This window comes from Phocoena sinus, chromosome 6, assembly GCF_008692025.1.
Source record: "Phocoena sinus isolate mPhoSin1 chromosome 6, mPhoSin1.pri, whole genome shotgun sequence".
Taxonomy (NCBI): domain Eukaryota; kingdom Metazoa; phylum Chordata; class Mammalia; order Artiodactyla; family Phocoenidae; genus Phocoena; species Phocoena sinus.
Window position 1 is genome coordinate 108,448,996 of NC_045768.1, and position 27,501 is coordinate 108,476,496.

At 49.8% G+C, this 27,501-nt stretch overlaps 2 protein-coding genes across 13 annotated transcripts in view; one reads left to right on the top strand and one right to left on the bottom strand.

The window, feature by feature from the left end:
• The window catches only part of FDFT1 (farnesyl-diphosphate farnesyltransferase 1), a 43,538-nt gene extending 38,248 nt beyond the window's left edge, over positions 1–5,290 (top strand). For all 5 annotated transcript variants that reach the window (XM_032633826.1, XM_032633827.1, XM_032633829.1 and 2 more), the window contains one exon: positions 4,404–5,290. In XM_032633826.1, the coding sequence (XP_032489717.1) occupies positions 4,404–4,625 (222 nt within the window). In that variant the 3' untranslated portion in view covers positions 4,626–5,290. The remainder of the gene's footprint in view (positions 1–4,403) is intronic.
• A 3,390-nt stretch (positions 5,291–8,680) lies between these two features.
• Positions 8,681–27,501, bottom strand: part of CTSB (cathepsin B) — a 65,060-nt gene continuing 46,239 nt past the window's right edge. For 3 of the 8 annotated variants that reach the window (XM_032633831.1, XM_032633834.1, XM_032633835.1), the window contains 9 exons: positions 16,357–16,504; positions 15,289–15,374; positions 14,256–14,370; positions 12,579–12,697; positions 11,946–12,031; positions 11,508–11,651; positions 11,092–11,208; positions 10,005–10,133; positions 8,681–9,677 (listed from right to left, as the gene is read on the bottom strand). In XM_032633831.1, coding sequence (XP_032489722.1) covers positions 9,592–9,677; positions 10,005–10,133; positions 11,092–11,208; positions 11,508–11,651; positions 11,946–12,031; positions 12,579–12,697; positions 14,256–14,370; positions 15,289–15,374; positions 16,357–16,479 — 1,005 coding nt within the window. In that variant the 5' untranslated portion in view covers positions 16,480–16,504 and the 3' untranslated portion in view covers positions 8,681–9,591. Of the gene's footprint in view, positions 9,678–10,004; positions 10,134–11,091; positions 11,652–11,945; positions 12,032–12,578; positions 12,698–14,255; positions 14,371–15,288; positions 15,375–16,356; positions 16,505–19,559; positions 19,637–24,520; positions 24,689–27,501 lie in introns of those variants that run through there. The other 5 variants (XR_004350220.1, XM_032633833.1, XM_032633832.1 and 2 more) reach the window with 5 other exon arrangements.

Here is a 27,501-nt window from a genome sequence, read left to right on the forward strand (position 1 = left end):
CTCTAATGATTAGTGATGTTGAGCATCCTTTCATGTGTTTGTTGGCAGTCTGTATATCTTCTTTGGAGAAATGTGTATTTAGGTCTTCTGCCCATTTTTGGATTGGGTTGTTTGTTTTTTTGTTATTGAGCTGCATGAGCTGCTTGTAAATTTTGGAGATTAATCCGTTGTCAGTTGCTTCATTTGCAAATAGTTTCTCCCATTCGGAGGGTTGTCTTTTGGTCTTGTTTATGGTTTCCTTTGCTGTGCAAAAGCTTTGAAGTAACATTAGGTCCCAGTTGTTTTTTTTTTTTTCTTTTAACATCTTTATTGGGGTATAATTGCTTTACAATGCTGTGTTAGTTTCTCCTTTATAACAAAGTGAATCAGTTACACATATACATATGTTCCCATATCTCTTCCCTCTTGCGTCTCCCTCCCACCCACCCTCCCTATCCCACCCACCCTCCCTATCCCACCCACCCTTCCTATCCCACCCACCCTTCCTATCCCACCCACCCTTCCTATCCCACCCCTCCAGGCAGTCACAAAGCACCTAGCCGATACTCCTGTGCCATGCGGCTGCTTCCCACTAGCTATCTACCTTCCGTTTGTTAGTGTATCTATGTCCAGGCGTCTCTCCCGCCCTGTCACAGCTCACCCTTCCCCCTCCGCGTATCCTCAAGTCCGTTCTACAGTAGGTCTGTGTCTTTATTCCTGTCTTACTCCTAGGTTCTTCATGACATTTTTTTCCCTTAAATTCCATATATATGTGTTAGCATACGGTATTTGTCATTTTCTTTCTGACTGACTTCAGTCTATGACAGACTTTAGGTCTATCCACCTCATTACAAATAGCTCCGTTTCGTTTGTTTTTATGGCTGAGTAATATTCCATTGTATATATGTGCCACATCTTCTTTATACATTCAGTCGATGATGGGCACTTAGGTCGTTTCCATCTCCGGGCTGTTGTAAATAGAGCTGCAGTGAACATTTTGGTATATGACTCTTTTTGAATTATGGTTATCTCAGGGTATATGCCCAGTAGTGGGATTGCTGGGTCATGTGGTAGTTCTATTTGTAGTTTTTTAAGGAACCTCCATACTGTCCTCCACAGTGGCTGTATCAGTTTACATTCCCACCAGCAGTGCCAGACGGTTCCCTTCTCTCCACACGCTCTCCAGCATTTATTATTTCTAGATATTTTGATGATGGCCATTCTGACTGGTGTGAGGTGATATCTCATTGTAGTTTTGATTTGCATTTCTCTAATGATTAGTGATGTTGAGCATTCTTTCATGTGTCTGTTGGCAGTCTGTATATCTTCTTTGGAGAAATGTCTGTTTAGGTCTTCTGCCCATTTTTGGATTGGGTTGTTTGTCTTTTTTGTTATTGAGCTGCATGAGCTGCTTGTAAATTTTGGAGATTAATCCTTTGTTAGTTGCTTCATTTGCAAATATTTTCTCCCATTCTGAGGGTTGTATTTTGGTCTTGTTCATGGTTTCCTTTGCTGTGGAAAAGCTTTGAAGTTTCATTACGTCCCATTTGTTTATTTTTGTTTTTATTTCCATTTCTCTAGGAGGTGGGTCAAAAAGGATCTTGCTGTGATTTATGTCATAGAGTGTTCCGCCTATGTTTTCCTCTTTGCGCTCATTTTTGTGTATGGTGTTAGGGAGTGATCTAATCTCACACTTCTACGTGTACCTGTTCAGTTTTCCCGGCACCACTTACTGAAGAGGCTGTCCTTTCTCCACTGTACATCCCGGCCTCCTTTATCAAAGATAAGGTGACTGTATGTGCGTCGGTTTATCTCTCGGCTTTCTATCCTGTTCCATTGATATATCTTTCTGTTTTTGTGCCAGTACCATTGTGTCTTGATTACTGTAGCTTTGTAGTATTGTCTGAAGTCAGGGAGCCTGATTCCTCCAGCTCCGTTTTTCGTTCTCAAGATTGCTTTGGCTCTTCGGGGTCTTCTGTGTTTCCATACAAATTGTGAAATTTTTTGTTCTACTTCTGTGTAAAATGCCAGTGGTAGTTTGATAGGGATTGCATTGAATCTGTAGGTTTCTTTGGGTAGTAGAGTCATTTTCACAATGTTAATTCTTCCAATCCAAGAACATGGTATAGCTCTCCATCTGTTTGTATCATCTTTAATTTCTTTCATCAGTGTCATGTTTTTCTGCATACAGGTCTTTTGTCTCCTTAGGTAGGTTTATTCCTAGGTATTTTATTCTTTTTGTTGCAGTGGTAAATGGGAGTGTTTTCTTGATTTCACTTTCAGATGTTTCATCATTAGTGTATAGGAATGCCAGAGATTTCTGTGCATTAATTTTGTATCCTGCTGCTTTACCAAATTCATTGATTAGCTCTAGTAGTTTTCTGGTAGCATCTTTAGGATTCTCTGTGTATAGTATCATGTCATGTGCAAACAGTGACAGCTTTACTTCTGCTTTTCCGATTTGGATTCCTTTTGTTTCCTTTTCTTCTCTGATTGCTGTGGCTAAAGCTTCCAAAACTATGTTGAATAGGAGTGGTGAGAGTGGGCAACGTTGTTTTGTTCCTGATCTTAGTGGAAATGCTTTCGGTTTTTCACCATTCAGGACGATGTTGGCTGTGGGTCTGTCATATCTGGCCTTTATTATGTTGAGGAAAGTTCTCTCTGTGCCTACTTTCTGCAGGGTTTTTATCATAAATGGGTGTTGAATTTTGTCAAAAGCTTTCTCTGACCCTATTGAGATGATCATATGGTTTTTCTCCTTCAGTTTAATATGGTTTATGACATTGATTGATTTGCGTATATTGAAGAATCTTTGCATTCCTGGAATAAACCCAGGAATAAACTACACTAGTATATCATATTACATTAATGTATGTATTAATATGTGACGGTTTGTACATTTATATGTATAGGCTAATAAGGACAAAGCGAGGGGGAATAATGTAAGGGAAGTTTGATTTCTTTTTTTTTTGTTTTGCCTATTTTTATAACCATAATTCTATCATCTACAGTTTTTGAGAAGACATTATAGTTTCTCTCCGTGTGGACTTCTCTCTGTAGCTGTGCTTCATAGCATCGCGTTAGATGTTAGATGTCATTGGCGTGTTCCTGTCAGCATGTTCTTTTATTTCCTCGCTATATTAAATTGTAGTTGTGCTTTTTGGGGTGAGGGGGGCAAGAATATAAGAGAACGTTTGTGGGAAAAACATACCCATTGTGTAATGGAAAATTTGAAGATAATAACTTTATAGATGCCTGCTCCGTCCTCTTCATCCTCTTTGCCTCCGTCTGGGCTCGGGTCCCCGTCGCTTTCCACCTTAATGACCTCTGGGTCAGTTGGTTTGAGGCAGGAAACGTTGATCGAAGGCCTGCTCTGTGCCGGGCACAGGGCTGGGCCGGAGATGGAAAGACAAGGAAGCTGCGGTGCCTTCAGGCCTTCGGTCCATTTAGGGCGACGTGCAGATGCTGGCCCGGCATGGGCGACGGGGAGATAGTATATACCCGAGGGGGCCCTCGGCCCGACCTGGGCATTCGGGCCGGGTGCCATGGAAGACAGCTACCTAGGGCGAGACTTGGGTGGAGGTGGGACTCAGCCTGGCGACGGCACGTGGAAGGAGCGTTCCCGGGGGCAGAGGGAATGGTGTGAGCGGGGAGGGAACAGAAACAGCAGCATCGCACACAGAAGACGATCACCGGCAGCTGTTGCTGGCGTGCGTGGGGGCCTGGGCAGGGCCAGGTGCACGCTCGGGAGCTCAGGCCTCGCGCGGCCGGGGATAGGGAACCCCCGAGGCTGTCACGCCGAAGGGGTTGTAGGTCTCTTTGGTGACAGCGTGGTGGGGCAGGTGCATGGCTTTAGGGTTCGAGCACAGAGGCAGGAGCTCGATTTGGAAGCTCCGGTGGGAGGGCCTAACCTAAGCAGGAGCAGTGTTTGCAGGCCTGGGGAGGAGGCCTGGGTTCAGCGGGGATTCTGGAGCTTTCGGAGGGGAGGGTGTGCAGGGACGGGGAGGCCTCCAGGGTGACTCTCGGGGGCCCTGCTTTGTTCTCGCCTGCTGCGTGCACCTCAGAGTCCATCGCGTTCTCCTGAGTGCCCGTGCCCGGTCTGTGCAGTGTGTTTCCTCCTCCACGTGGTTCCGCTGTAGCCTCAGCGAGCAACATGGATGTCACTGGCTCTGCGAGGTTCCGAGGGTGGGGCTCTCGGGGGCCACCCTGCTGCTCCGGGATGGCCCGTGGGATCACACAGGCCCCGCTGACATCCTGCCTTATTAGTGGAGTGACTTTGGGTTATTGCTTTTGTGTTCTCTGAGCCTCAGTTTTTCTCAATGGTAAAATGGGCATAAAATGCCTACCTGTTTCAGGTTGTGGTAAGAAGTGAACACAGATGTTTATAAAGTTCCTACGACTGTTTTCTTCTCTTTCTTCCACAGATTTATCACAGAATCCCCAACTCCGACCCATGTTCTACTAAAACAAGGCAGATCATCTCCACGATCAGGACACAGAGTCTTCCCAACTGTCAGCTCATCTCTCGGAGCCACTACTCACCCCTGTACCTGTCGTGTGTCATGCTCCTGGCGGCCCTGAGCTGGCAGTATCTGAGCACCCTGTCCCAGGTCACAGAGGACTATGTTCAGACTGGAGAACGCTGACTGGGCTTGGTCGGGAGACTGAACACCCTGGGGAATGGACTTACCTTCTCTTCAGGGATGGATGTGGGCTTCCCCCCTTTTTCCCCTCCTGCTTTAATTCCTCAAAGAACTCTGTGGGCCTAGAACTTTAGAAACTGTGACATGTGGTGAAGATAAGATTAAAGGGAAAGGACACTTCAGCCTTGGCCACCTGTGTTCACCTGTGCCCACCTGGGCGGGGTGACTGAGGGCTGAGCGTCCACTGCTGTGGGTCACAGTCAGGGCTGCATCCAGGCCTGCAGAGAGATCATACTTAGTGTGAATACGGGCTAAATTTAAATGTATTTAATTTGAAGCAACCTTTGAATACCTATCCTAGTAGAAAGTGAAGTGCATTTTCTTTCTGTTCTCTTCCTGTTTTTCTCATCCTTTTGTTTTCTTCAGTGGACTTGAATGTAGTAGATGTGAATGTTTAGAGTTCTAGGAATATTCCCGTTTCCTAAGGATGCAGACTGTCTTCTGCACGTGAAGGCTAGGAAGTAACTTCTGGGTGGGGTTAGCATTATTTCCTCATTTAAAAGGAGTTTAGGTTTCAGGATTGCCTTTGGTCCCATCGTAGCAGGTTGGTTTCCAGTTAAGGCTGACGTTTTTGAGATTTTTATAATAAAGAACTGAATTACTCGGCATTTGTCAAGGGCAGTTCACTTGAAGCCTGGATGAGCGTGGCAGGTACGGAACTCCAGGCTGGAGTTACTGGTTGAGGGACGGTGGCCACTGCTGCCACTGGGAAGCAGGGACCCGGCCTCCCCCCGCTGCGCTGTGCCTGCCGGGAAGGGAGCAAGGGCATCATCTCCGCCAGCCTGCTCTACTTCTAGCTAATTCTCTTAGCTGCATTCAGAAATTTTATTGCATTCGGAGGGTATTTTCAGCTTTGGGGTTTTTTTCTGTTTGTTTCTCAAGAAAGGCAGAAGATGTTTTCGGGTGATCGGCTTGAAAGCCAAGTGGCACTTAGCCCAGTTCCCCCAGCACGGTGGTCCACCTCCCTCTTCCCCCCAGCATCGCCGAGGTTTGGGCTGTGCCCACCCAGTGACTCCGAGTCTCAGCTCAGAGGGGGTGTTTGAAAAAGCCCCTCGGGCCGAGAATCCCTGTCGCAGGGCATTACAGTACTTTCCCGAAGCTGTGCTCTTGGTGTGTAGTGTATAGTCAGTCCTCTTTTGCTGCAGCTCTCTGTGTGTGACTTAGTCACTGAAGGAGCTATGTTCCAGCAGTAACGTTGGGTCTGCACTGTGACACACGTACCCACACTGATTCTTCTCCTGTGGGTCGCTGCCGCCGCCTGACCGTGAACTGTTTTGGTTCATTTGAGACTCAGTCCTGGATGAACCAGTCACCACACTGAAGCCAAAGTCACTTACCACTTAGAGCCCAGCTCTAAGCCAGACTCAGCAGTGAGTAATTTAAGCATCAAAACTTGGTTTGCGATTCCAAGGTAGGTGTTAAGATTTGTGTGTTGAAATCTATCACGTAGGACACGGGACAACCCGGTGGAAAGAGCCTTGGTCTGAGGTGGATGCGTTGGAAGCTTCTCTCCTGGCTCAGCTGTGGGGCTTTCTGAGCTTCTGATGGTTTGTATGATCTTTTAGGTCCCTCCCAGCTGTAAAGCTATAAAGGTCTTAGCTCGCATGCCCACTCCTTTGGAAGAACATATCCCTTCTAAATGTTTTCTCTACTGCAATTGCCGGATAATACAGGATACCCAGTTAAACTTGAATTTCAGATAAAATGGTTTTTTAGTATAATTATGTCCCAAATACTGCACAGGACATATTTATACTAAAAGATGACTTCTGAAATTCAAATCTGATTTGGCATCCTGTATTTTTTTTTTTTGCAGTACGCGGACCTCTCACTGTTGTGGCCTCTCCCGTTGCAGAGTACAGGCTCCGGACGCGCAGGCTCAGCGGCCGTGGCTCACGGGCCCAGCCGCTCCACGGCATGTGGGACCGTCCCAGACCGGGACACGAACCCGTGTCCCCTGCAGCAGCAGGCGGACTCTCAACCACTGCGCCACCAGGGAAGCCCTGGCATCGTGTATTTTTACTTGCTGAATCTGGCAACCCCACCGTCTACTGCACACTTTTAAGGTAAGTAATTAAATGTACAAGATCCCTGGCATAGTCTACGTGACTCATACAGTGGGAGATTTTAAGTTTTCCTCAGAGGAATATCTGACCCATCTGAATCCAGGGCTTTAAATCAAGAAACTTAACAGAGCCTAACCCCATTTGGAGAACTTTCTCTGGAGCCCTAGCTGAGACCTGCACACACACCCACACCCTGCCCTGGGAAACTACTACCTGGAAGCCCCACTCTTGTATCTACTGAGCCCCTTCTCTGTGGCCACGGCTGTAGGGGGAGGAGGAGGGGTGGCTAGACATTTGTTAATTAACAGGCATTCTAGGTTATTTTCTGCTTTGGGTCTTCCTTGCTGTGTGTAGGCTTCTTATTGTGGTGGCTTCTCGTTGCAGGGCACGGGCTGTAGAGCGCAGGCTCAGCAGTTGTGGCTCACGGGCCCAGCCATTCCGCGGCATGTGGGATCTTCCCGGGCCAGGGCTTGAACCTGTGTCCCCTACATTGGCAGGCGGATTCTTAACCACCAGGGAAGCCCTAGGTTATTCTTAGTTTTGGAAAGAGAGCTCTAAGGCTGGTTCTTAAACTTCAGTGAACTGCTTGAAGGTTCCAGATTGCTAGATTTCTCAGTGGATCTGGGGAGGTGCCCCTAAACCTATGTTTTTAACAAGTTCCCTGGTGCCACACATGTTGCTGGGCAGGAGACCAGCTTGGGAGCCACTGCTCTAAGGCGTTCCTCAACCCATAGTGGAGTCCGGGTTAACCACACATGCAGATTCAGGCCTGTCCCCAAACTGTGCATTTCTTGCAAGAACCTCGGAGATGGCAATGCTGTTGGTCCATGGACCACTCCTGAGGCTCCAAAGGACAGTTTCTGATGCCTATTAAAGGAACGGGAAAGGTTGGACTACCTTTGCTCACCCTTCTAAATCTGAACAAAAATACACCCTTCTCCATGTAAAGAACGAAAAGGTATTGTCACTTCTGTCATCTTGTTTGGAGGCACCCAAGAAAAACTTCCCACCTACTGAACTGAGGCAATGAGGTGGTGGTAGTAGGGTAGTGTGTTTACTGAAGTAGTGACGTCAGTCCCAATCGTAAACATTGCTTTCTATTTTCTAACAAAGACTCCTTAGGCCAAGCACGAAGATGCCCCGAGGTCCAGTTCGGTTCACTTAGTGCATGTCTGCTGGCGTCCGGGTGAGGATGGAGGTGCAGGTGGGTAAGGGGTGCGAATGGGAGAAAGTAGTAAACAGAATTATTCAATGCAGTTTGGGAGTGGGTAGAAAATGTTAGAACTTCACTGTGAATGTATCCTAGCAGTGAAGAATTTGTAGCTTTAACCCTTGTTAAACATTCTGTAAGTACTATGAGTTTCACCAGTTTTTCCTGCAATGATGTTCACCACGTGTTCAAGAGCGTGTCTGAGGTAGTTCTGATCCTAATTTCTGGGGCACGTCAGAAGTTAAACCTCCTGTGCTTCTGGGAAGAGCTGGTTCCACTCCCAGTTGTGGAAGGGAAATGACTTGGGGTATTGACAGGCCGGGGTGCGGGTAGAGGTGGAGATTCTAACAGTCTCCTGTTCCCTGGAGAACTAACTGGGGTCCTCCCATTGCGTACGGGGAATTAGGATGATGCAAAGCAGCAATCTTAACGAGCATCCCAAGAGACAGGAGCTCCTAACACTGCACACAGGCTCTGCCCCGACCCGGGAAGCTGGTCTTCCGGCAGGACTGGTTACACCGCGCCTGCAGGAACCCTCACTGCTGGTGTGCAGTTGGTAAAATAAGAAAAAGAGGTAAGAGTTCTAAGTAAGCAGGCACAGAGTTCACCGAGGCTTGGGGCAGTGTGGGGTGGCAGATTTATAGAAAAGGGTTGATGAGAACGACAGGAGGACAGGAAAGTAAGAGAGGAGGTGCTGTGGTTTGACAGTACGGCTGCAGCAGTGAAGTTAAAAAGTTAGGTATTTATTTTGTTCCACTCAACCCAGGCAAGATATCCCTGTAGAGGTTCAAGGGCACTCAGATCCATGGGAACACGATTCCTTCTGGAGGAGAAGGAGAGACAGGCAGCTAAACGTCTACAGACAGTGAGAAACAATATTCGAGATGCCACCAGAACGCAGACTTCACATTGAAGAAGAGGCATTTTATTGGCAGTCATTCCTTTCTTTCTTTGTTATGTTAACAGGGTGAAGCAGTGATTTCAAAACAGTAAAAGCCGGCTTCTCCCCAGACTGTGGTATCAGAGGGCAGCAGGTAAGAGAAATCTCAACCACTGAGTTTGAAGGAGACAATCTGTACCACTAGTACAGCTCTTCCACTAGTACAGCTCTTCCACCCAGCAGACTCATCCACCTGATCAGCCGAGGAGCACACAACAGAAAACCTAAGAATCATGCCAAGGACAAGACCAGAGAGGGTTAGCAGCGCTGCAGACCTCAACAGATGCAGGGGCCCTGGGAGAACGTGGCTTCTCCAAAGGGCTGCCCCACTATCTATCTCTTCTCAACCTATTCCAGATCCAGAAAGAAGCAGGCAGAAATCCATCTAGCTAGGAGAGCTCTACTTTCCACTCCTTTGGGAAACTACAACCCTTCTGGTCTTGCTCCCTGGTGACGCAGAGGCGGGGGCAGCAGGCACTACACAGCTGGTCTACGGGAGGCTTGCTGGCTAAGTGCTCCCGTCCGCTGGGCTGGCCTTGGCTGCGTCTCCTTGGAAGACAGTGCGGATGGCAGACGTGGGGCTTGGCCTGACCCAGTCCTCCAGGTCCTGGCTAAATCAAAGAATAAGAGACGTTCCTACCCCTGCATCTCATCCCCAGGGCCGGCGGACAGGCCCACAGGAGGTTACATCTTCTAGTACTGACGAGGGCATGGGATTCCAGCCACAATTTCCGATTCGATTCCACAGTGATCCTCTCCTCTGAGGATTTTAAAGAAGCCTAGAGAGCAGAAGACGCCTTTAGAGAGTGCTTGGCTTTTGCCGACATATCCAGACCCACCCCTGAAAAACGGGGAAACAGAAGTCACAAACCAGCCCCAAAGCTGTCACCAGCCGGCCCACAAGGTGCTCTGCCGGCTTCCGTTCACCCCGCATCCGGCCCCTGCACCTGGTGCCGTGGGGACCCAGGCCGAGCACACACCCTCCCGGGATCAGAGGCTGCCCTCGTGGAAGCCCCGGCACCTGCGCAACTGGCGGAGCAGGACAGGACGCCCGCTGTGCCCTGGCTCAGGGGGCCCTGCTCTCAGCAGGAAGGGGCTGCACTCACCATTGTCACCCCAGTCGGTGTTCCAGGAGTTGCCGACCAGCCAGTAGGGGGTGCCGTTCTCCACTCCCCAGCCCAGGATGCGGATGGCGTGGCCTCCCATCATCTCTCCTGTGACGTGCTGGTACACCCCTGGGAAAGGAGACAGCGGTCAGACCAAGACCGGGCAGCCGCCCCATCTGCCACAGCACCCCTCCAGCTCAGCTGGTCACCCAGGCAGGATGGACGGGGCTGGAGGAAAGGACGGGCCCTGGCGTTCCACAAGAAGGCTCCAGGGGTTCCCACAGCATTTTGGAATTACTTATTTTTGAAAGCCTACCACACTCGAATGTAGGAGGTAAATATTAAGATGGAGGCCAATCAAATGTGTTCGTTGGTTCCCTTTAAAGTTGTAAATTCTAATAAAAATACAACAGTTAACTGTGTTACATACAGTGACTCCACGTGGCTTAGTCTCACTGCTGCTCTGGGGCACACCCTGCAGAGGTGCTGTGGGAGAGGGGCTGGGCTGGCAGTGCTGATGACCCAGAAAGATGCTGGCTAAGGTGCTCTGAGGACCCCCAGGCTACCACCTCACTGGTGAATCACTTCGTCAAATTGGAAATGCGTCCTCTCATATAATACTGGTGGAGACTGTGTTAAGAACTTTTCTTGCCAGGCACCTTGGTTTTTTTTCTATAAGATTGGAGAGCTTTGGAGTTTTCAACCTAGCAGCGTATAAAATGAGACAGAAGCCCTCAGCACAGACTGTTTGTCTGGAATGGGGGATTTCTAAGCTCTCAGGTGGCGACCATCCTGTCCCCGGCCGTTTGAATCCCCACAACAAGGTGCTCCCTCCTTCCTCATCCACTGGGTGCTGGGCATGACGCTTAGACTCTGCCAAGGCCAACGTGAATGCGATGAGGAAGCAACGGGGGAAAGGCTCCCTGAGGAGATACGTGCGCTGGCCTTTCCACTGCGGAGAGCTCTACCACCAGCCAAGGAGCGGCCAGGGGTGTGTGGCACCGCCCCCCCCCCCCCCAGGAGGTCCTGCCAGCTGGGAACCCAGCCCTCCCTCCCCCGCCAGCTGCCACCAGGGGTCGAGACCCACCAGACTTGTACAGCAGGAAGTCCGAATACACGGAGAAGGCCCCCTCGACTGGGCCGTTTTTGTAGATCTCCGCCATGATCTCCTTCTCGCTACCGGAGACGCTGTAGGAACTGCATCCTGCAAAGGGACCGGCCAAGTGGGGCAGGGCGCCCCCCACAGAGGGTCGCATGGGGCCTGAGGCCCTGGAAGCAGGGCAGGCGGCACCCAGAAGGATTCTAGGGCAGACTACTCCCCCATGAAATGAGGGCTTTGGTCTCTTCCTTCCAAGACACCATTCCTGCAGACTTCAGGGTGGAAATGGGCAAAGAATGCAGTGTGCTGCTCCATTCTGTGTTCCTGACCTAAGAGCCCAAAGCCCTGGTCCTCCCTCCTTGGCTTCCCCCGGCCGGTGCACTGGCGGCACCCGCCCCGCTTACCAAAGTGCTTGTCTTCTTTGTAGGATGGGGTGTAGCCGGGCTCACAGATCTTGCTGCACTTGGGGGTGTCGCCCTCCCCCGTGCACGGGGGCCGGGAGCCGTTCACGTGGTGCTCGCAGGGGGGGATGGAGTAGGGCCTGCAGCCTGGAGGGCCAAGGACAAAGGTGGGTGTCAGGAGGAGGCCCCTCGAGGCCAGAGGGAAGAATCGGGGTGACGGCTCGCGGGAACGGAAGTTACCCTCAAGTCTGCGGCACTGACGCTGTCCTCCTGTTGCTAACTCTGCCATACACAAGGCTGCCTTGTCTTTCGACCTGGATTTTCAGCCCAGCATTCCTGCCCTCAACCCTTAACCTCTACTTTAGAGGGGAAAATGAGACCACTATTATTCCTGCATATAAAATCCATCTGGCCAGATGGGGGCTGAGGGCAGACACTCACCCACATGTGAGTTATAGAGGCCCCCGGACACCAGGCCTTGTTTCGTCCAGAAGTTCCAGGCTCCAGAGGGGAAGCCGCCATTACAGCTGAGAAAAGAACCACTGGTTAAACTTATGGTGAGAGTGGTTCTCGCTGCTCCCAGGCCACAGCCCGGTGCACCACCACTGCGAACACCAATGCCAGGGATTCCCATTTCATTGCTGTGGGGTGAGACCTGGGCATTTTTTTTTAACTCCCAGGTATTGCTAATCCGCAGCCACATCTGAGAACCACTGTTGCAGAAGCAAGGGCAGAGCTGGCAGAAGAGGGATCTGGTTACTAATGTGGCTTATCTGGGAGCCCACCACCCTTAATTACAGAGAAGGAGACAGGCCCCAGAGACCACTACATTGCCTCAAGCAGGAAGGGAACCAGCACGACAAAACCCAGAAGCTAAGCCGCCTGTGCGGAGAAGCTGTGTCTGGCCCCCATGGCCCACACCCAGCTCTGCACGGCCGGCCTGGTTCCCGACGCCCCGGGTCCTCATCGTGTCTCAGCAGAGGCGTCGTCCCGCCTGAGGGAGCGGCGCTCCCGCCCGCAGGGAGCCCCCCGGCCAGCGCCCACCCGCGGGTCTGCTGGGCGGCTCCGACTCACCCATCCCCACACTCGTCGCCACAGCAGGTCAGCATGTCCTCGGCAGACACCTCCACGTTGACACGTCCATTGCTGCGGATGCAGAGCCGGTCAGAGATGGCTTCCACAGCCCCGAACGCCTGCAAGAACCGGAACCGGCACACTGAGCCCCATCCTGCACTGCAGGCCCTCCAGCCTCCACCCGGGGGGCGACGTCAGGCACCCCATGCCTTCCTGGTAGCTGGTCCCTCTCCACTGCAGCGGAGGGGCCTGGTACTCAAGCTGGGCATTAAAGCAAGAGACCAGTCCACCCCAAACCTCTGCCTGGGCATTCAGTTCGCTGCTGAAACATGCGGTCTTTGGTTTCTGACATAAAAATATAGCTTGTACAAAGGACGAATACTGTATGACTCTACTTACATATGAGGTACCCAGACTAGTTAATAGTGAGAGACCAAAAAAAAAAAGGGGTGGAGCACAGAGCAGTTAGCGTGACAGATTCCCCCTTGGGCCCTTACAGTTCCTCCGATTCTTCTGCTGACCCTACCCAGGACTGCACGGTGCAGTCAATCACTTCTGTGTCATCAAAGGTTTTAGTATTTACTAGATTTTAATAATCACTAGGACCTGGTAGCCTCTATGTTCTGTTAGTCCCTAAACAATGATGAAAACCTTCGCTGACATATTCCTGGTACCCACAAAACAGACCAGTTACCCATTCATGAATCTTAAGAATGTACTTTCCCTTTCCAAGCACCTACCTACCCCCCATACCCCGGGTGAGCTATAAAACTGTCCCAGGGAGGGGCTTCCCTGGTGGCGCAGTGGTGAGAGTCCGCCTGCCGATACAGGGGACGCGGGTTCGTGCCCCGGTCCGGGAAGATCCCACATGCCGCGGAGCGGCTGGGCCCGTGAGCCATGGCCACTGAGCCTGCGCGTCCGGAGCCTGTGCTCCGCAACGGGAGAGGCCACAACAGTGAGAGGCCTGCGTACCGCAAAAAAAGAAAAAAAGTCCCAGGGGCTCCTCAGCAGTGCAGGATGCGACTGCACGTGCTTCCGGACTGCCGTCCCCACTCAACCCCTCATCCCAATCCCACCCTGCGAGTTACCCTGGAATACACTGATTCACTGATTTAAAAAAAGAAAAAACCACAAGAGAAGAGTGGTTGTTGAAGGTTGGGGAGAGGGGAATGGGGGTTAGTGTTTCGTGGGGACAGAGTCTCAGTTTTGCACAATGAAGGGCTCTGGACAGAGGTGGTGATACCTGCACAGCAACCCGAATGGACCCAATGCCACTGGGTGGTACATTTAATGATTAAGATGGTTAAATGTATGTCGTGTATTTTACCCAAACAAGCACAATTAAGGTAGCCATTGATATAGATGGGATGCTTCTTCACAGTTAGTGGTATTTGCTGATGGCCTGGGACAGTGTGTCAAACAGAAATAAAAACTGCTTCACAACCCATACGTGGGACACGCCCTGTACAGGGCATTCTGCATGTACCGATTCTTCCGCCTGGTCCTGCAATGATTCACGACCTTAGGGATCCTTCTTGTTTTTATACTGGTGGAGACTGAGACTCGGGAACCTTCTGTGACTTGCCTAGTCACAGCTGGTCTAACCTCAACTCCCCTGGTCTCTCCCACCCCAACCTGTCCCCTGGCCGCAGCCCTCCCGGCCAGCAGGGTACTCACCCAGCAGGAGCCGCAGGAACCCTGGTCTCTGATCTCTCTGATGGTCGGGCAGTTTGGCCACTGTTCCCGGGCGTCGAAGCTTTCAGGCAGGATCATGCCCTCAGCAAAGGCAGCTCTGGAAAAAGGAAGGTCTCCGTCACAAGCTGTCACCTTAGAACCCACTCGCCTATCCCCGCAAAGGCCAGCTGACTGCCGTCACCTAGAAGGGGACTGGCACGAGGACATGCAAAGGAGGGCGTATGCAAGGGTGTCCCCTTGGAATTTATTTAAACAATTTTTTGGGGGAGGCTGTGCCGTGCAGCTTGCAGGATCTTAGTTCCCCAACCAGGGATCGAACCCGGGCCCTCAGCATTGAGAGCGTGGAGTCCTAACCATCGGACCACCAGGGAATTCCCCCCCTTGGAATTTATAAAACAAAATAGGTTCTACTGCTCCACGTAACTTACTCTTCTGTACGTTTCTTTCTACACCCATTTTATAGATATTTTTGAAGAGTTTTCGCCACGGGGTCCAGATAACTGTATCTCTTGCTTCCCCAACCCGACCCCGAATCAAACATCTGCCCAGGTTCATCATTTTTTAAGTACCTTCACAACTGTGTAATGGTCCCCATAACGTAACTATCCCATCCTCACTGTTAGGTTTTTCTAACACTTCCTTCAAGAGTAATATCTACATGAAAATAGAAACTGCAGACTTTTCCAGAAAAAAGAACAAAAACATTAACGGCAGATCATATGGCTTTTCTTAGATTTTCCTTAAATTCAAGATTGGGTCCATTCAGATCTTGGAGACCCAGACCTGGGGCCTGTCCCACTGCGGCTGGGACACCTGGAGAAGCACTGTAGTAAACTCTGGCATCGGTGGCTAGCCCCTGTACCTCAGGCAGAGTCCCTGCAGCTCTGGGGGCAGTGAGGCCTACAGATGCCAGGGAAGCCTTCTTGCCTCCCCCTTCCCTCTGTGCCGAGCATCTCTGCTCCCATGGCAGCGGTGCTGGTGTAGCTGTGCGTCCTCCCCAGTGGTGGGCACTCACCTCTGGGGCAGCTTGGGCCCGCCCAGGAAGGTGCCACACAGCTTCTTCACGTAGCTCAGGTCCACGTTGTAGAAGTTGTGTCCAGCCTGGAAGACAGCCGCACCCATGGCAGTCACCCACCAACACGGGGCGGCAGCGGGGTGGGGATGTTTCCAGAGACGGGGTGGAGCACGCACACCACCCACACAAGCCCTGACAAGGCCGGGGGCCCCTCCACCTCCGCAGAGCAAGGGGATTGGGGCACTGCTACAGAACAAATATGTGTGTCCCCCCCCAAAATTCATGTTGCAACCTAACCCCAATGTGATGGTGTTAAGAAGTGGGGCCTTTGGAGGTGCTTAGGTCATGAGGGTGGAGCCCCCATGAATGGGATCATGCCCTTTTATAAGGAGACTCCAGAGAGCTAGCTTACCCCTCAGGCTAAGTGAGGGCACAAGAGGTCAGCCACTTGCAACCCGGAAGAGGGCCCCCACCAGAACCCGACCGTGCCAACACCCCGATCTTGGACCTCCAGCCTCCAGAACTGCAGGCAACACATTCCGGTTTACAGGCACTGGCCTCTGTGCTTTTGTTACAGCAGTCTGAATGGATTAAGACAGGCATCTGCAAAGCAGGCGGGGAGCGGCCCAGAGTGACCGCACGGGCAGTGGGTAGCTCTCAGACCAGTGGGGATCTCCCCCAAGCTGTACCATTTGCTGACGTCACGAGAGAGCCTCCAATGCCCTGAACACGGCTTATCCCTCATCCCTCTGTTCCTGTAGCCTCGGGCCTCAGGGCTGGGTAGAATCACGGAGTTGGTGGTACTGATGGGCTGTGACACCTACCACGGTGGGGTTACAGTGTCTACCCGGTGGTGAACTCTTCCAGAGCTGGTTTTCCCCCATGCACCTTCACACTCTCTCACACACAGACAACACATACACCAGGGAAGGGGACAGGGCGGTGCGCGTGGGCCTCAGTGGCCAGGTCTATGAATCAGATCAACTGTCTAGGACACACTGTCCCGCGGGCCACAGCTGCAGCCCCTCCCTCGGGAGTCAGAGTACACAGAAGGGGCCCCCAGCCCACCTTCCACGTAGTGTTCTGCTTGTTAACGAAGTTGACCAGCTCATCCGACAGAGGCGGGAAATGCACATCGCTCCAGGCACTGGTCAGCACCACCAGGCTGAGTGTGGCCAGGAGCCGCCACATTTTGGAAACTGGATGCTAGATTAACCTGGAAAGGAAAGGACACAAGACATCAGGATGCTTCTTCCCTCAGTTCAAGTGCTTGACAGACACAAGGTGTCACCTCAGGTAGCACTGTTCTGGGGCCACAAACAACCCAGTGGTCAAAGGGATCCCATTCCGTCCTGGCTCTACCACCTGCCCCCTTGTGCTCCTCAGTTTCCTCTTCTGGAACTGAGGTGTCAGCAGACAGCCTTCAAGCCTCGGTGACCATGTGCTCTCAGGCCTTGTCTCAAAGTCCCAGCCCCTGCCCATAGCATGCAGGACCGTGAAATGGACTCATGTTTGTGTCCCATGCCCCCAAATTCAAGTTGAAATCCTACCCCTCAAGGTGATGGTGTTAGGATGTGGGGCCTTTGGGGAATGATGAGGTCATGAGGGTGGAGCCCTCATGAATGGGATTAGTGCCCTTATTATGAAAGAGCTCCTACAGAGCTCCCTGGCCCCCCTTCCTCCATGTGAGGACACAGGGGAAGTCTGACCAGGCAGGGGGTCCCTCACTGGCCAATGCTGGCCTCTGATCTGGAGCTCCCAGTCTCCAGAACTGTGAGCAGTAAGTTTGTTTGGAATCCACCATCTGTAGCATTCTGTTGTAATGGCCTGAATGGCTAAGACAGACTGTGTGCTTCTCTAGGTGGCTGGGAGCAGGCACGAGAGAGAAAGCCAAGAAAGGGCTGTGCTGTGTGCGTGAGGCCCCCTTGGATGCCGGCAGGACACCACATCACTCGGTCTCTAGAGCTGCTGCAGGGCCAGGGCAGGGCTCACAGTCTGAAATGATGCTGGTCACTACATGGTTTGTGGATCAACTATCTTGTGAGCTGGGAGGTCGGGGCCGAGGCTGCTCTGCTATCTGTCAGAACCCACCCCAGGGCCCAGGCGACAAGCAGTTTCAACAAGTCCATCCCAAACAAATGGACAAACCCGGATCTTCAGGCAAAGTCGAATCCAGTGCCCTCCCCACTATGGTCAACCTGCCTCTCCATGGGTTCCTGGAACAAAGTTTGTGACTTCTCCCAAGTTTGTGCTCCCAAGGAATAAACAGCCTTTCCCCGTGATCATGTCTCAAGTGGAAGACCAGTGGGATAAGAAAAACACGAGAGAAGATAAATCTCATGAGCCACATCCTGGACACCAAACAAGCAAACACAAGCCCACCTCCAGCCCCGCGTGTGCTGTCTCGAGAGCTGGGAAACCACAGCTAGTTTGGCTGGTGGCACAGGTCTCCCGGAACTGTCCCTGGCTTTTCCAGTCAGCCAAGGGCTCTGCTTCCAGTTTCAGAGACAGGGCTCCCGAGAAGGGAAGCCATCCCATCACCACGAAGGCCTTAGCTCTTGGATTGGCCTGCAGGAGACTGCCAACTTCCAGCTCAGCCTCTGAGGCACACTCTTAGGCAAGAAGCTCTGATGAGAGCAAGAAATGTGACCTGGGCGCCACGGCACTGCAGGGCCTCGTGAGATGCCCACTCAGTAAGCGAGTGAGTGAGTGAGAGAGAGCGAGAGCGAGAGAGCAAGAGAGCGAGTGTGTGTGTGTGTGTTTATGTGCGCGCATGCTGGGACTTCCTGTCCCTGACCTCAGGGGCTGGAACAGCAGGGTCACTGGGTCACCTCCTCAGGTCACAGGTTTTTGTGAGGGGTACATGAAGATGACGTAGGTGACAGCACTGAACATGCTGCCTTCCACACAGTGAATTATATTCAAGGGAAAACCTAACTTAATCGTTGCTTAGGCAACAATTCACTTGGAAGAATCCACGTGTGAAGACAGCCAGACGGTTCTGGAAAAGAACAGCGATGAAGGCCTGAAGGTCTGGGGTGGGAAACGTATGATAAACCCTGGGTGACGCCAGCCCAGGAAGAGCTGCGTCAACTAAACAGGCCATTTGGAAGCACATCCTATGAGGGAGGAAATAGCACATCTTGGTGGATGGTGCCTGCACAACTGGCTGTGCATTTTGGGAAAAAAACCCCGAAGACTCAATCTTTACCCTCAAGTCCTTACTATACAAAAAGTGCTACATGAAACAAAGATCTGGAATAAAAACAGAAGTTGTATGAAGAAAATAAGGGCACTTTTAAAAATGTAACATTGGCGTGAGGAATGCCTAAGATTGACATAGAACAGAATCTTAAAGGGGAAAATGATTGCATGAAAATAAAGCCTCTCTTCCAAAAAAAACAAAATATAAAGTGACAAATGGACAAAAACCAGTCCCTACAAATACTTAGGGCGCTGTTTCCCTAATATGCAAAGGACTCAAAAAATCAGAATAGAAAAAGCATAATAGAAAAATGGCCAGAGGACATATACAGTAAATGTACAGAAAAAACTATAGAAGGCCAACAGATAGTTTAAGATGCTCAGCAAAGAGCTATGTATCTTCCCGACCGGCAAAGGTGGCGGCAGGGTTGGAAAGTTTTCAGCTGGGGTTAGTAGACGTGTAGAGAAAACAGACGCTAACGCTGATGAATACCCAGTGGTAGGTATGACCCAAACTCTAGCAATTCTCCTAACTGCATGCCCTTTGACTCAGCAGTTTGACATTTAGAAATGTATCCCACAAGCCTCAAGACGAAAGATACCGGTATACGGGTGTTCACTAAACATTCTTGGTGTTCGCAAAAGACCGGAAAGAAAGCATCTAATAACATTAACTGTAACAGCTGTGGTAAATGCTTAAATAACAGAATACAAAAGCAGCCATTAAGAAATGAACTAGTTGAAGTGAATCACACTGTACTGATAAAAAAGACCAAAACAGACAGTAAGTGAAGGGGAGCAAAGCAGCAGGTGAGTCATGGCAAGTGTGAGCCCATCAAGCCACGTACATGTTTATCCCTGTCATTCGTGCAAAACATTGAGAAAAACATACACAAGTCCCAAGAAACTGCTGATTTTCACTATATAGCCACCTTTTTTTAAAAATGAGCATGTTACATATATATATATATATATATATATTTTTTTTTTTAATGAGTATGTTACATTTGTGGGTTTTTTTAAGGAAAAATAATAGCTGGTGCTACCAAAGACCCGGAGCCACCCACCTGAAAGAACACTTGTTCTGATGAGCCCCCAGATGCTCTGTTTCCGATCAGGTGCCTTCTCCCCAGTGACTTCCTGCTCAGAATGCTTAACCCTCCCATTTTCAGTGACTCATGGGGAAGCTGATGCTCACGTGACCCTGTGTCAGGAGCCTCCAAACTGTTAGGAAACGTCTTGCCGTATCCGCGTGTGGCAGGAGGGGCGACAGAGCTGTCTGGGGCCTCTTTTAAAAGTCTTCTGGGCAGAGACGCAAAGCAGAGGGTTCCTTTGTATCGACACCCTGACTTAGCCCTGGCATCAACAAGGCCCCAAGATGGGAAGTGTGCTCCCCACAAGTGGGCGTCCAGACCCACCAGGCAGGGGGAGGCCTGGCTGATGGGCATGTCAGAATCGCACCTGGAAGGGTCGCCACCCTAGGCTCTCACCACTACCTGTCCAGGTGTCAGGAACATGGCAGGGTCCTCAGGAAATCAGAGGCCATCCGCACAGAACACTCCCCGTGTGTCCAACAGGAGCGTCCCCAGGGCCCCCTGCGGACTTAGCCGGCCGCTCACGTGGAGCGTGGGGCCCCTCCACGCAACCGGACTGCACAGATCTCTGGTTTCTAGAATTCCCTGGCGGTCCAGTGGTTAGCTCTTGGCACTTTCACTGCCGAGGGCCTGGGTTCGATCCCTGGCCACCCCTGGTCCGGGAACTGGTATCCCGCAAGCTGCATGGCACAGCCAAAAAAAAGACGAAAAGATTCTCCGGTTTTGCGGGGGCGGGGAACGTGGGCAGCTCCCATTTGGTTCTCAGTTGCCGTGCTGACAACTGCCCCACGGCCCACCCTCCTTTCCTGCTCCACGGCTCCTGTCAACTGTTCTCCCTGCTCATCCCTGGCCTCAGTGAGAACCGGGCCCATGAGCCTGGGGTCAGGGTGCAGTATGAACCACCACTCCAGTCTGGTCATGGGGCCTTCCCTGCAGCCACAGCCCGCCTGCCGGGGCCACAGCATCACAGGAGAGCATCTGGGCTGGAGTTAAAGTGGTCAAAAGCCGCGGGAGCCGCTGGAGAGGATGAGAGTGGGCCTGGATTCCGCGTACTTCCCAACTGTGTACCCGCCTTCACTGAGCCTCCGTCTCACCACCTGTGAAATGGGGCTGGTGGGCACTCGTGTCCCCGGGTGGAAGTCAGAGGGAAAGGAGGGTGCCTGCCAGTCAGAAGGCAGCAGAGACCCCACCCTTCTCCTCCTCCCTGTCTCCTCTCCTCTCCCCACTTGCAGTCCGTGCCAGACAAGTCCAGTTCACTCAAACCCGCCCCAAATACCTCCACGTCACAAAGAGCCCCAATTAAAACTGAGATTTTAACTCCAATCAATCCCCAAGCGGACCTCTCCTTCTAAGGGTCCGGGGGTTGCTGAGATCCCAGAGAATACGGAATCAGATTTCTCCTCCTGTGGGGACAGACAGATGCCCCTGCATTCCAGTGGACACCACCTCTTGCTTTCTGTCCCCATCCACATGCATCCTGAAACAGGACAAACTAACTACAAATGGTTTAAAGCATGGGCTGTGAGGTTACAAAGCCAGTCACCATCCCACTCGTGGCCTCAGCATGAAACACCAGCAGCTTCCACTTCCCCTCTTTTAAACAAACACTTCCCTTTTCTCAATTCTGTGGCGGTTCTTCCCCCCTTAAAAACCAGAGAGAAAGGACAGAAAGTCCTTACTGTGAGGGAAAAGGGCCCCAAACAGGATTAGGACACCTGCAAGTCACCAGATCCCCATCAGGGTGGGGACGGGAGGAAGGGCGGTTGTGGGCAGATGTGACTTGCAGCCCTCAGTCAGCTTACTTCCTGGGAAGACCTTGGGCTCTATTACACCCTCTGGCCCTTTTCCAAGCTATTCTCTGGCTTTAAGAAAGGGGCTCTCGGGCTTCCCTGGTGGCCAGTGGTTGAGAGTCCGCCTGCCGATGCAGGGGACACGGCTTCGTGCCCCAGTCCGGGAGGATCCCACATGCCGTGGAGTGGCGGGGCCCGTGAGCCATGGCCGCTGAGCCTGCGTGTCCAGAGCCTGTGCTCCGCAACAGGAGAGACCACAACAGTGAGAGCAAAAAAAGGGGGGGGGGGGGGCCTCTGTCACTTCTTTCCGCTCCAAATGCTTAGAGCACTTGACTGTTTATATGAAAGCACATTCCGCTCGAGCTCCGCAGAATGTTGGCCTGGGCAAACTAGGGCCTGCGTCCAGGTGACGCTGTGAGCCTCCCCTAAGAACAGAGCTGCTCCCCACACCACGCTGAATGCAGTCCTGGGACCACCATGGGCCTTGGGGCTCAGGAAGGAGAGAAATGAACACAGGCGTCCTGACATCCCAGGGACACAGAGCCAAGCTTTTTTTTTTTTAACATCTCTATTACAGTATAATTGCTTTACAATACTTTGCTAGTTTCTGCTTTATAACAAAGTGAATCACTTACACATACACATGTTCCCATATCTCTTCCCTCTTGCGTCTCCCTCCCTCCCACCCTCCCTATCCCTCCCCTCCAGGCGGTCACAAAGCACAGAGCTGATCTCCCTGTGCTATGCGGCTGCTTCCCACTAGCTATCTACCTTACGTTTGGTAGTGTAAATATGTCCATGCCACTCTCTCGCTTTGTCACAGCTTACCCTTCCCCTTCCCCGTATCTTCAAGTCCATTCTCTAGTAGATCTGTATCTCTATTCCTGTCTCACCCCTAGGTTCTTCGTGACATTTTTTTTTAATTCCATATATATGTGTTAGCATACGTTATTTGTCTTTCTCTTTCTGACTTACTTCACTCTGTATGACAGACTCTAGGTCTATCTACCTCATTACAAATAACTCAATTTCGTTTCTTTTTACGCCTGAGTAATATTCCATTGTATATATGTGCCACATCTTCTTTATCCATTCATCCGATGATGGACACTTAGATTGTTTCCATCTCTGCGCTACTGTAAATAGAGCTGCAATGAACATTTTGATACATGACTCTTTTTGAATTTTGGTTTTCTCAGGGTATATGCCCAGTAGTGGGACTGCTGGGTCATATGGTAGTTCTATTTGTAGTTTTTTAAGGAACCTCCATACTGTTCTCCATAGTGGCTGTACCAATTCACATTCCCACCAGCAGTGCAAGAGGGTTCCCTTTTCTCCACACCCTCTCCAGCATTTACTGTTTCTAGATTTTTTGATGATGGCCATTTCTGACTGGTGTGAGATGCTATCTCATTGTAGTTTTGATTTGCATTTCTCTAATGATTAATGATGTTGAGCATCCTTTCATGTCTTTGTTGGCAGTCTGTGTATCTTCTTTGGAGAAATGTCTATTTAGGTCTTCTGCCCATTTTTGGATTGGGTTGTTTGTTTTTTTGTTATTCAGCTGCATGAGCTGCTTGTAAATTTTGGAGATTAATCCTTTGTCAGCTGCTTCATTTGCAAATATTTTCTCCCATTCTGAGGGTTGTCTTTTGGTCTTGTTCATGGTTTCGTTTCCTGTGCAAAAGCTGTGAAGTTTCATTAGGTCCCATTTGTTTATTATTGTTTTTATTTCTATTTTTCTAGGAGGTGGGTCAAAAAGGATCTTGCTGTGATTTATGTCATAGAGTGTTCTGCCTATGTTTTCCTCTAAGGGTTTGATAGTTTCTGGCCTTACATTTAGGTCTTTAATCCATTTTGAGCTTATTTTTGTGTATGGTGTTAGGGAGTGATCTAATCTCATACTTCTACATGTACCTGTCCAGTTTACCCAGCACCACTTATTGAAGAGGTTGTCCTTCCTCCACTGTACATTCCTGCCTCCTTTATCAAAGATAAAGTGACCATATGTGCGTGGGTTTATCTCTGAGCTTTCTATCCTGTTCCATTGATCTATCTTTCTGTTTTTGTGCCAGTACCATACTGTGTTGATGACTGTAGCTTTCTAGTATAGTCTGAAGTCAGGGAGCCTGATTCCTCCAGCTCTTTTTTGTTCTCAAGATTGCTTTGGCTATTCAGGTCTTTCGTGTTTCCATACAAATTGTGAAATTTTTTTGTTCTAGTTCTGTGCAAAATGCCAGTGGTAGTTTGATAGGGATTGCATTGAAGCTGTAGATTGCTTTGGGTAGTAGAGTCATTTTCACAACGTTGATTCTTCCAATCCAAGAACATGGTATATCTCTCCATCTATTTGTATCATCTTTAATTTCTTTCATCAGTTTCTTATAACTTTCTGCATACATGTCTTTTGTCTCCTTAGGTAGATTTATTCCTAGATATTTTATTCTTTTTGTTGCAATGGTAAATGGGAGTGTTTTCTTGATTTTACTTTCAGATTTTTCATCATTATTGTATAGGAATGCCAGGCATTTCTGTGCATTTTGTATCCTTCTACTTTACCAAATTCATTGATTAGCTCTAGTAGTTTTCTGGTAGCATCTTTAGGATTCTCTATGTATAGTATCATGTCATCTGCAGACAGTGACAACTTTACTTCTTTTCCAATTTGGATTCCTTTTATTTCCTTTTCTTCTCTGATTGCTGCGGCTAAAACTTCCAAAACTATGTTGAATAAGAATGGTGAGGGAGGGGAAGATGGCGGAAGAGTAAGACGCGGAGACTACCTTCCTTCCCACAGATACACCAGAAATACATCTACACGTGGAACAACTCCTACAGAACACCTACTGAGCACTGGCAGAAGACCCCAGACCTCCCAAAAGGCAAGAAACTTCCCATGTACCTGGGTAGGGCAAAAGAAAAAATAAAAAACAGAGACAAAAGAATAGGGACGGTACCTGCACCAGTGGGAGGGAGCTGTGAAGGAGGAAAGGTTTCCACACACTAGGAAGCTCCTTCACAGGCGGAGACTACGGGTGGTGGAGGGGGGAGCTTTGGAGCCGCAGAGGAGAGCGCAGCAACAGGGGTGCGGAGGGCAACGCTGGGAGATTCCCACACAGAGAATCTGTGCCGACCGGCACTCACCAGGCCGAGAGGCTTGTCTGTTCACCCACTGTGGCGGGCAGGGCTGCAAGCTGAGGCTCGGCTTTGGACGGAGCGCAAGGAGAGGACTGCGGTTGGCGGCGTGAACACAGCCTGAAGGGGCTAGTGCACCACGGCTAGCCGGAACGGAGTCCGGGAAAACGTCTGGAGCTGCCGAAGAGGCAGGAGACTTTTTCTTCCCTCTTTGTTTCTGCGAGGAGAGGGGATTAAGGGCGCCGCTTAAAGGAGCTCCACAGACGGGTGCGAGCCACGGCTAAAACCGCAGACGCCAGAGACGGGCAGGAGATGCTAAGGCTGCTGCCGCCACCAAGAAGCCTGCGAGCACAGGTCACTCTCCACACCTCCCCTCCCGGGAGCCTGTGCAGCCCGCCACTGCCAGGGTCCTGGGATCCAGGGACAACTTCCCAGGGAGAACGCACGGCGCGCCTCAGGCTGGTGCAACGTCACGCCGGCCTCTGCCGCCGCAGGCTCACCCAGCAACCGTACCCCTCCCTGCCCAGGCCTGAGTGAGCCACAGGCCCCAAATCAGCGGCTCCATTAACCCCATCCTGTCTGAGCAAAGAACAGACGCCCTCCAGCGACCTACACGCAGAGGCGGGGCCAAATCCAAAGCTGAGCCCCTGGAAGCTGTGAGAACAAAGAAGAGAAAGGGAAATCTCTCCCAGCAGCCTCAGGAGCAGTGGATTAAAGCTCCACAATCAACTTGATGTACCCTGCATCTCTGGAATACATGAATAGACAATGAATCATCCCAAATTAAGGAGGTGGACTTTGAGAGCAAGATTTATAACTTTTTCCCCTTTTCCTCTTTTTGTGAGTGTGTATGTGTATGCTTCTGTATGAGATTTTGTCTGTATAGCTTTGCTTCCACCATTTGCTAGGGTTCTATACATCTGTTTTTTGTTTGTTTTTAATTTTTTTCTTAATAACTATACTTTTAATAACTTTATTGTATTTTACTTAATTTTATTTTACTTTATCTTCTTTCTTTTTTGCTTCCTTCCCTCCTTCCTTCCTGCCTCCGTCCCTCTGTTCCTCCCTCCCTCCTTTCCTTCCTTCCTTCTTTCCTTCCTTCCTTTCTTTCTACTTATAATTCTGTTTTCCTACTTTTTCTCCCTTTTATTCTGAGCCGTGTGGATGAAAGGCTCTTGGTGCTGCAGCCAGGAGTTAGTGCTGTGCCTCTGAGGTGGGAGAGCCAACTTCAGGACACTGGTCAAGAGACCTCCCAGCTCCACATAATATCAAATGGAAAAAATCTCCCATAGATCTCCATCTCAACGCAAGCACACAGCTTCACTCAACGACCAGCAAGCTACACTGCTGGACACCCTATGCCAAACAACTAGCAAAACAGGAACACAACCCCACACATTAGCAGAGAGGCTGCCTAAAATCGTAATAAGTCCACAGACACCCCCAAACACACCACCAGACATGGACCTGCCCACCAGAAAGACAAGATCCAGCCTCATCCACCAGAACACAGGCACTAGTCCCCTCCACCACGAAGCCTACACAACCCACTAAACCAACCTTAGCCACTGGGGACAGACACCAAAAACAACAGGAACGACAAACCTGCAGCCTGCAAAAAGGAGACCCAAAACACAGTAAGATAAGCAAAATGAGAAGACAGAAAAACACACAGCAGATGAAGGAGCAACATAAAAACCCACAAGACCTAACAAATGAAGAGGAAATAGGCAGTCTATCTGAAAAAGAATTCAAAATAATGATAATAAAGATGATCCAAAATCTTGGAAATAGAATGGACAAAATGCAAGAAACATTTAACAAGGACCTAGAAGAGCTAAAGATGAAACAAGCAACGATGAACAACACAGTAAATGAAATTAAAAATACTCTAGATGGGATCAATAGCAGAATAACTGAGGCAGAAAAACGGGTAAGTGACATGGTAGACACAATAGTAGAAATAACTACTGCAGAGCACAATAAAGAAAAAAGAATGAAAAGAACTGAGGACAGTCTCAGAGACCTCTGGGACAACATTAAACGCACTAACATTCGAATTATAGGGGTTCCAGAAAAAGAAGAGAAAAAGAAAGGGACTGAGAAAATATCTGGAGAGATTATAGTGGAAAACTTCCCTAATATGGGAAAGGAAATAGTTAATCAAGTCCAGGAAGCACAGAGAGTCCCATACAGGATAAATTCAAGGAGAAATACGCCAAGACACATATTAATCAAACTGTCAAAAATTAAATACAAAGAAAACATATTAAAAGCAGCAAAGGAAAAACAACAAATAACACACAAGGCAATCCCCATAAGGTTAACAGCTGATCTTTCAGCAAAAACGCTGCAAGCCACAAGGAACTGGCAGGACATATTTAAAGTGATGAAGGACAAAAAGCTGCAACCAAGATTACTCTACCCAACAAGGATCTCAATCAGATTTGATGGAGAAATTAAAACCTTTACAGACAAGCAAAAGCTGAGAGAGATCAGCACTGCCAAACCAGCTTTACAACAAATGCTAAAGGAACTTCTCTAGGCAAGAAACACAAGAGAAGGAAAAGACCTACAATAATGAACCCCAATTTAGAAAATGCGAATAGGAACATAATATCGATAATTACCTTAAATGTAAATGGACTAAATGCTCCCACCAAAAGACACAGATTGGCTGAATGGATACAAAAACAAGACCCATATATATGCTGTCTACAAGAGACCCACTTCAGACCCAGAGACACATACAGACTCAAAGTAAGGGGATGGAAAAAGATATTCCATGCAAATGGAAACCGAAAGAAAGCTGGAGTAGCAATTCTCATATCAGACAAAATAGACTTTAAAATAAAGACTATTAGAAGAGACAAACAAGGACACTACATAATGATCAACGGAGCGAGCCAAGAAGAAGACATAACAACTGTAAATATTTATGCCCCAAACATAGGAGCACCTCAATACATAAGGCAAATACTAACAGCTGT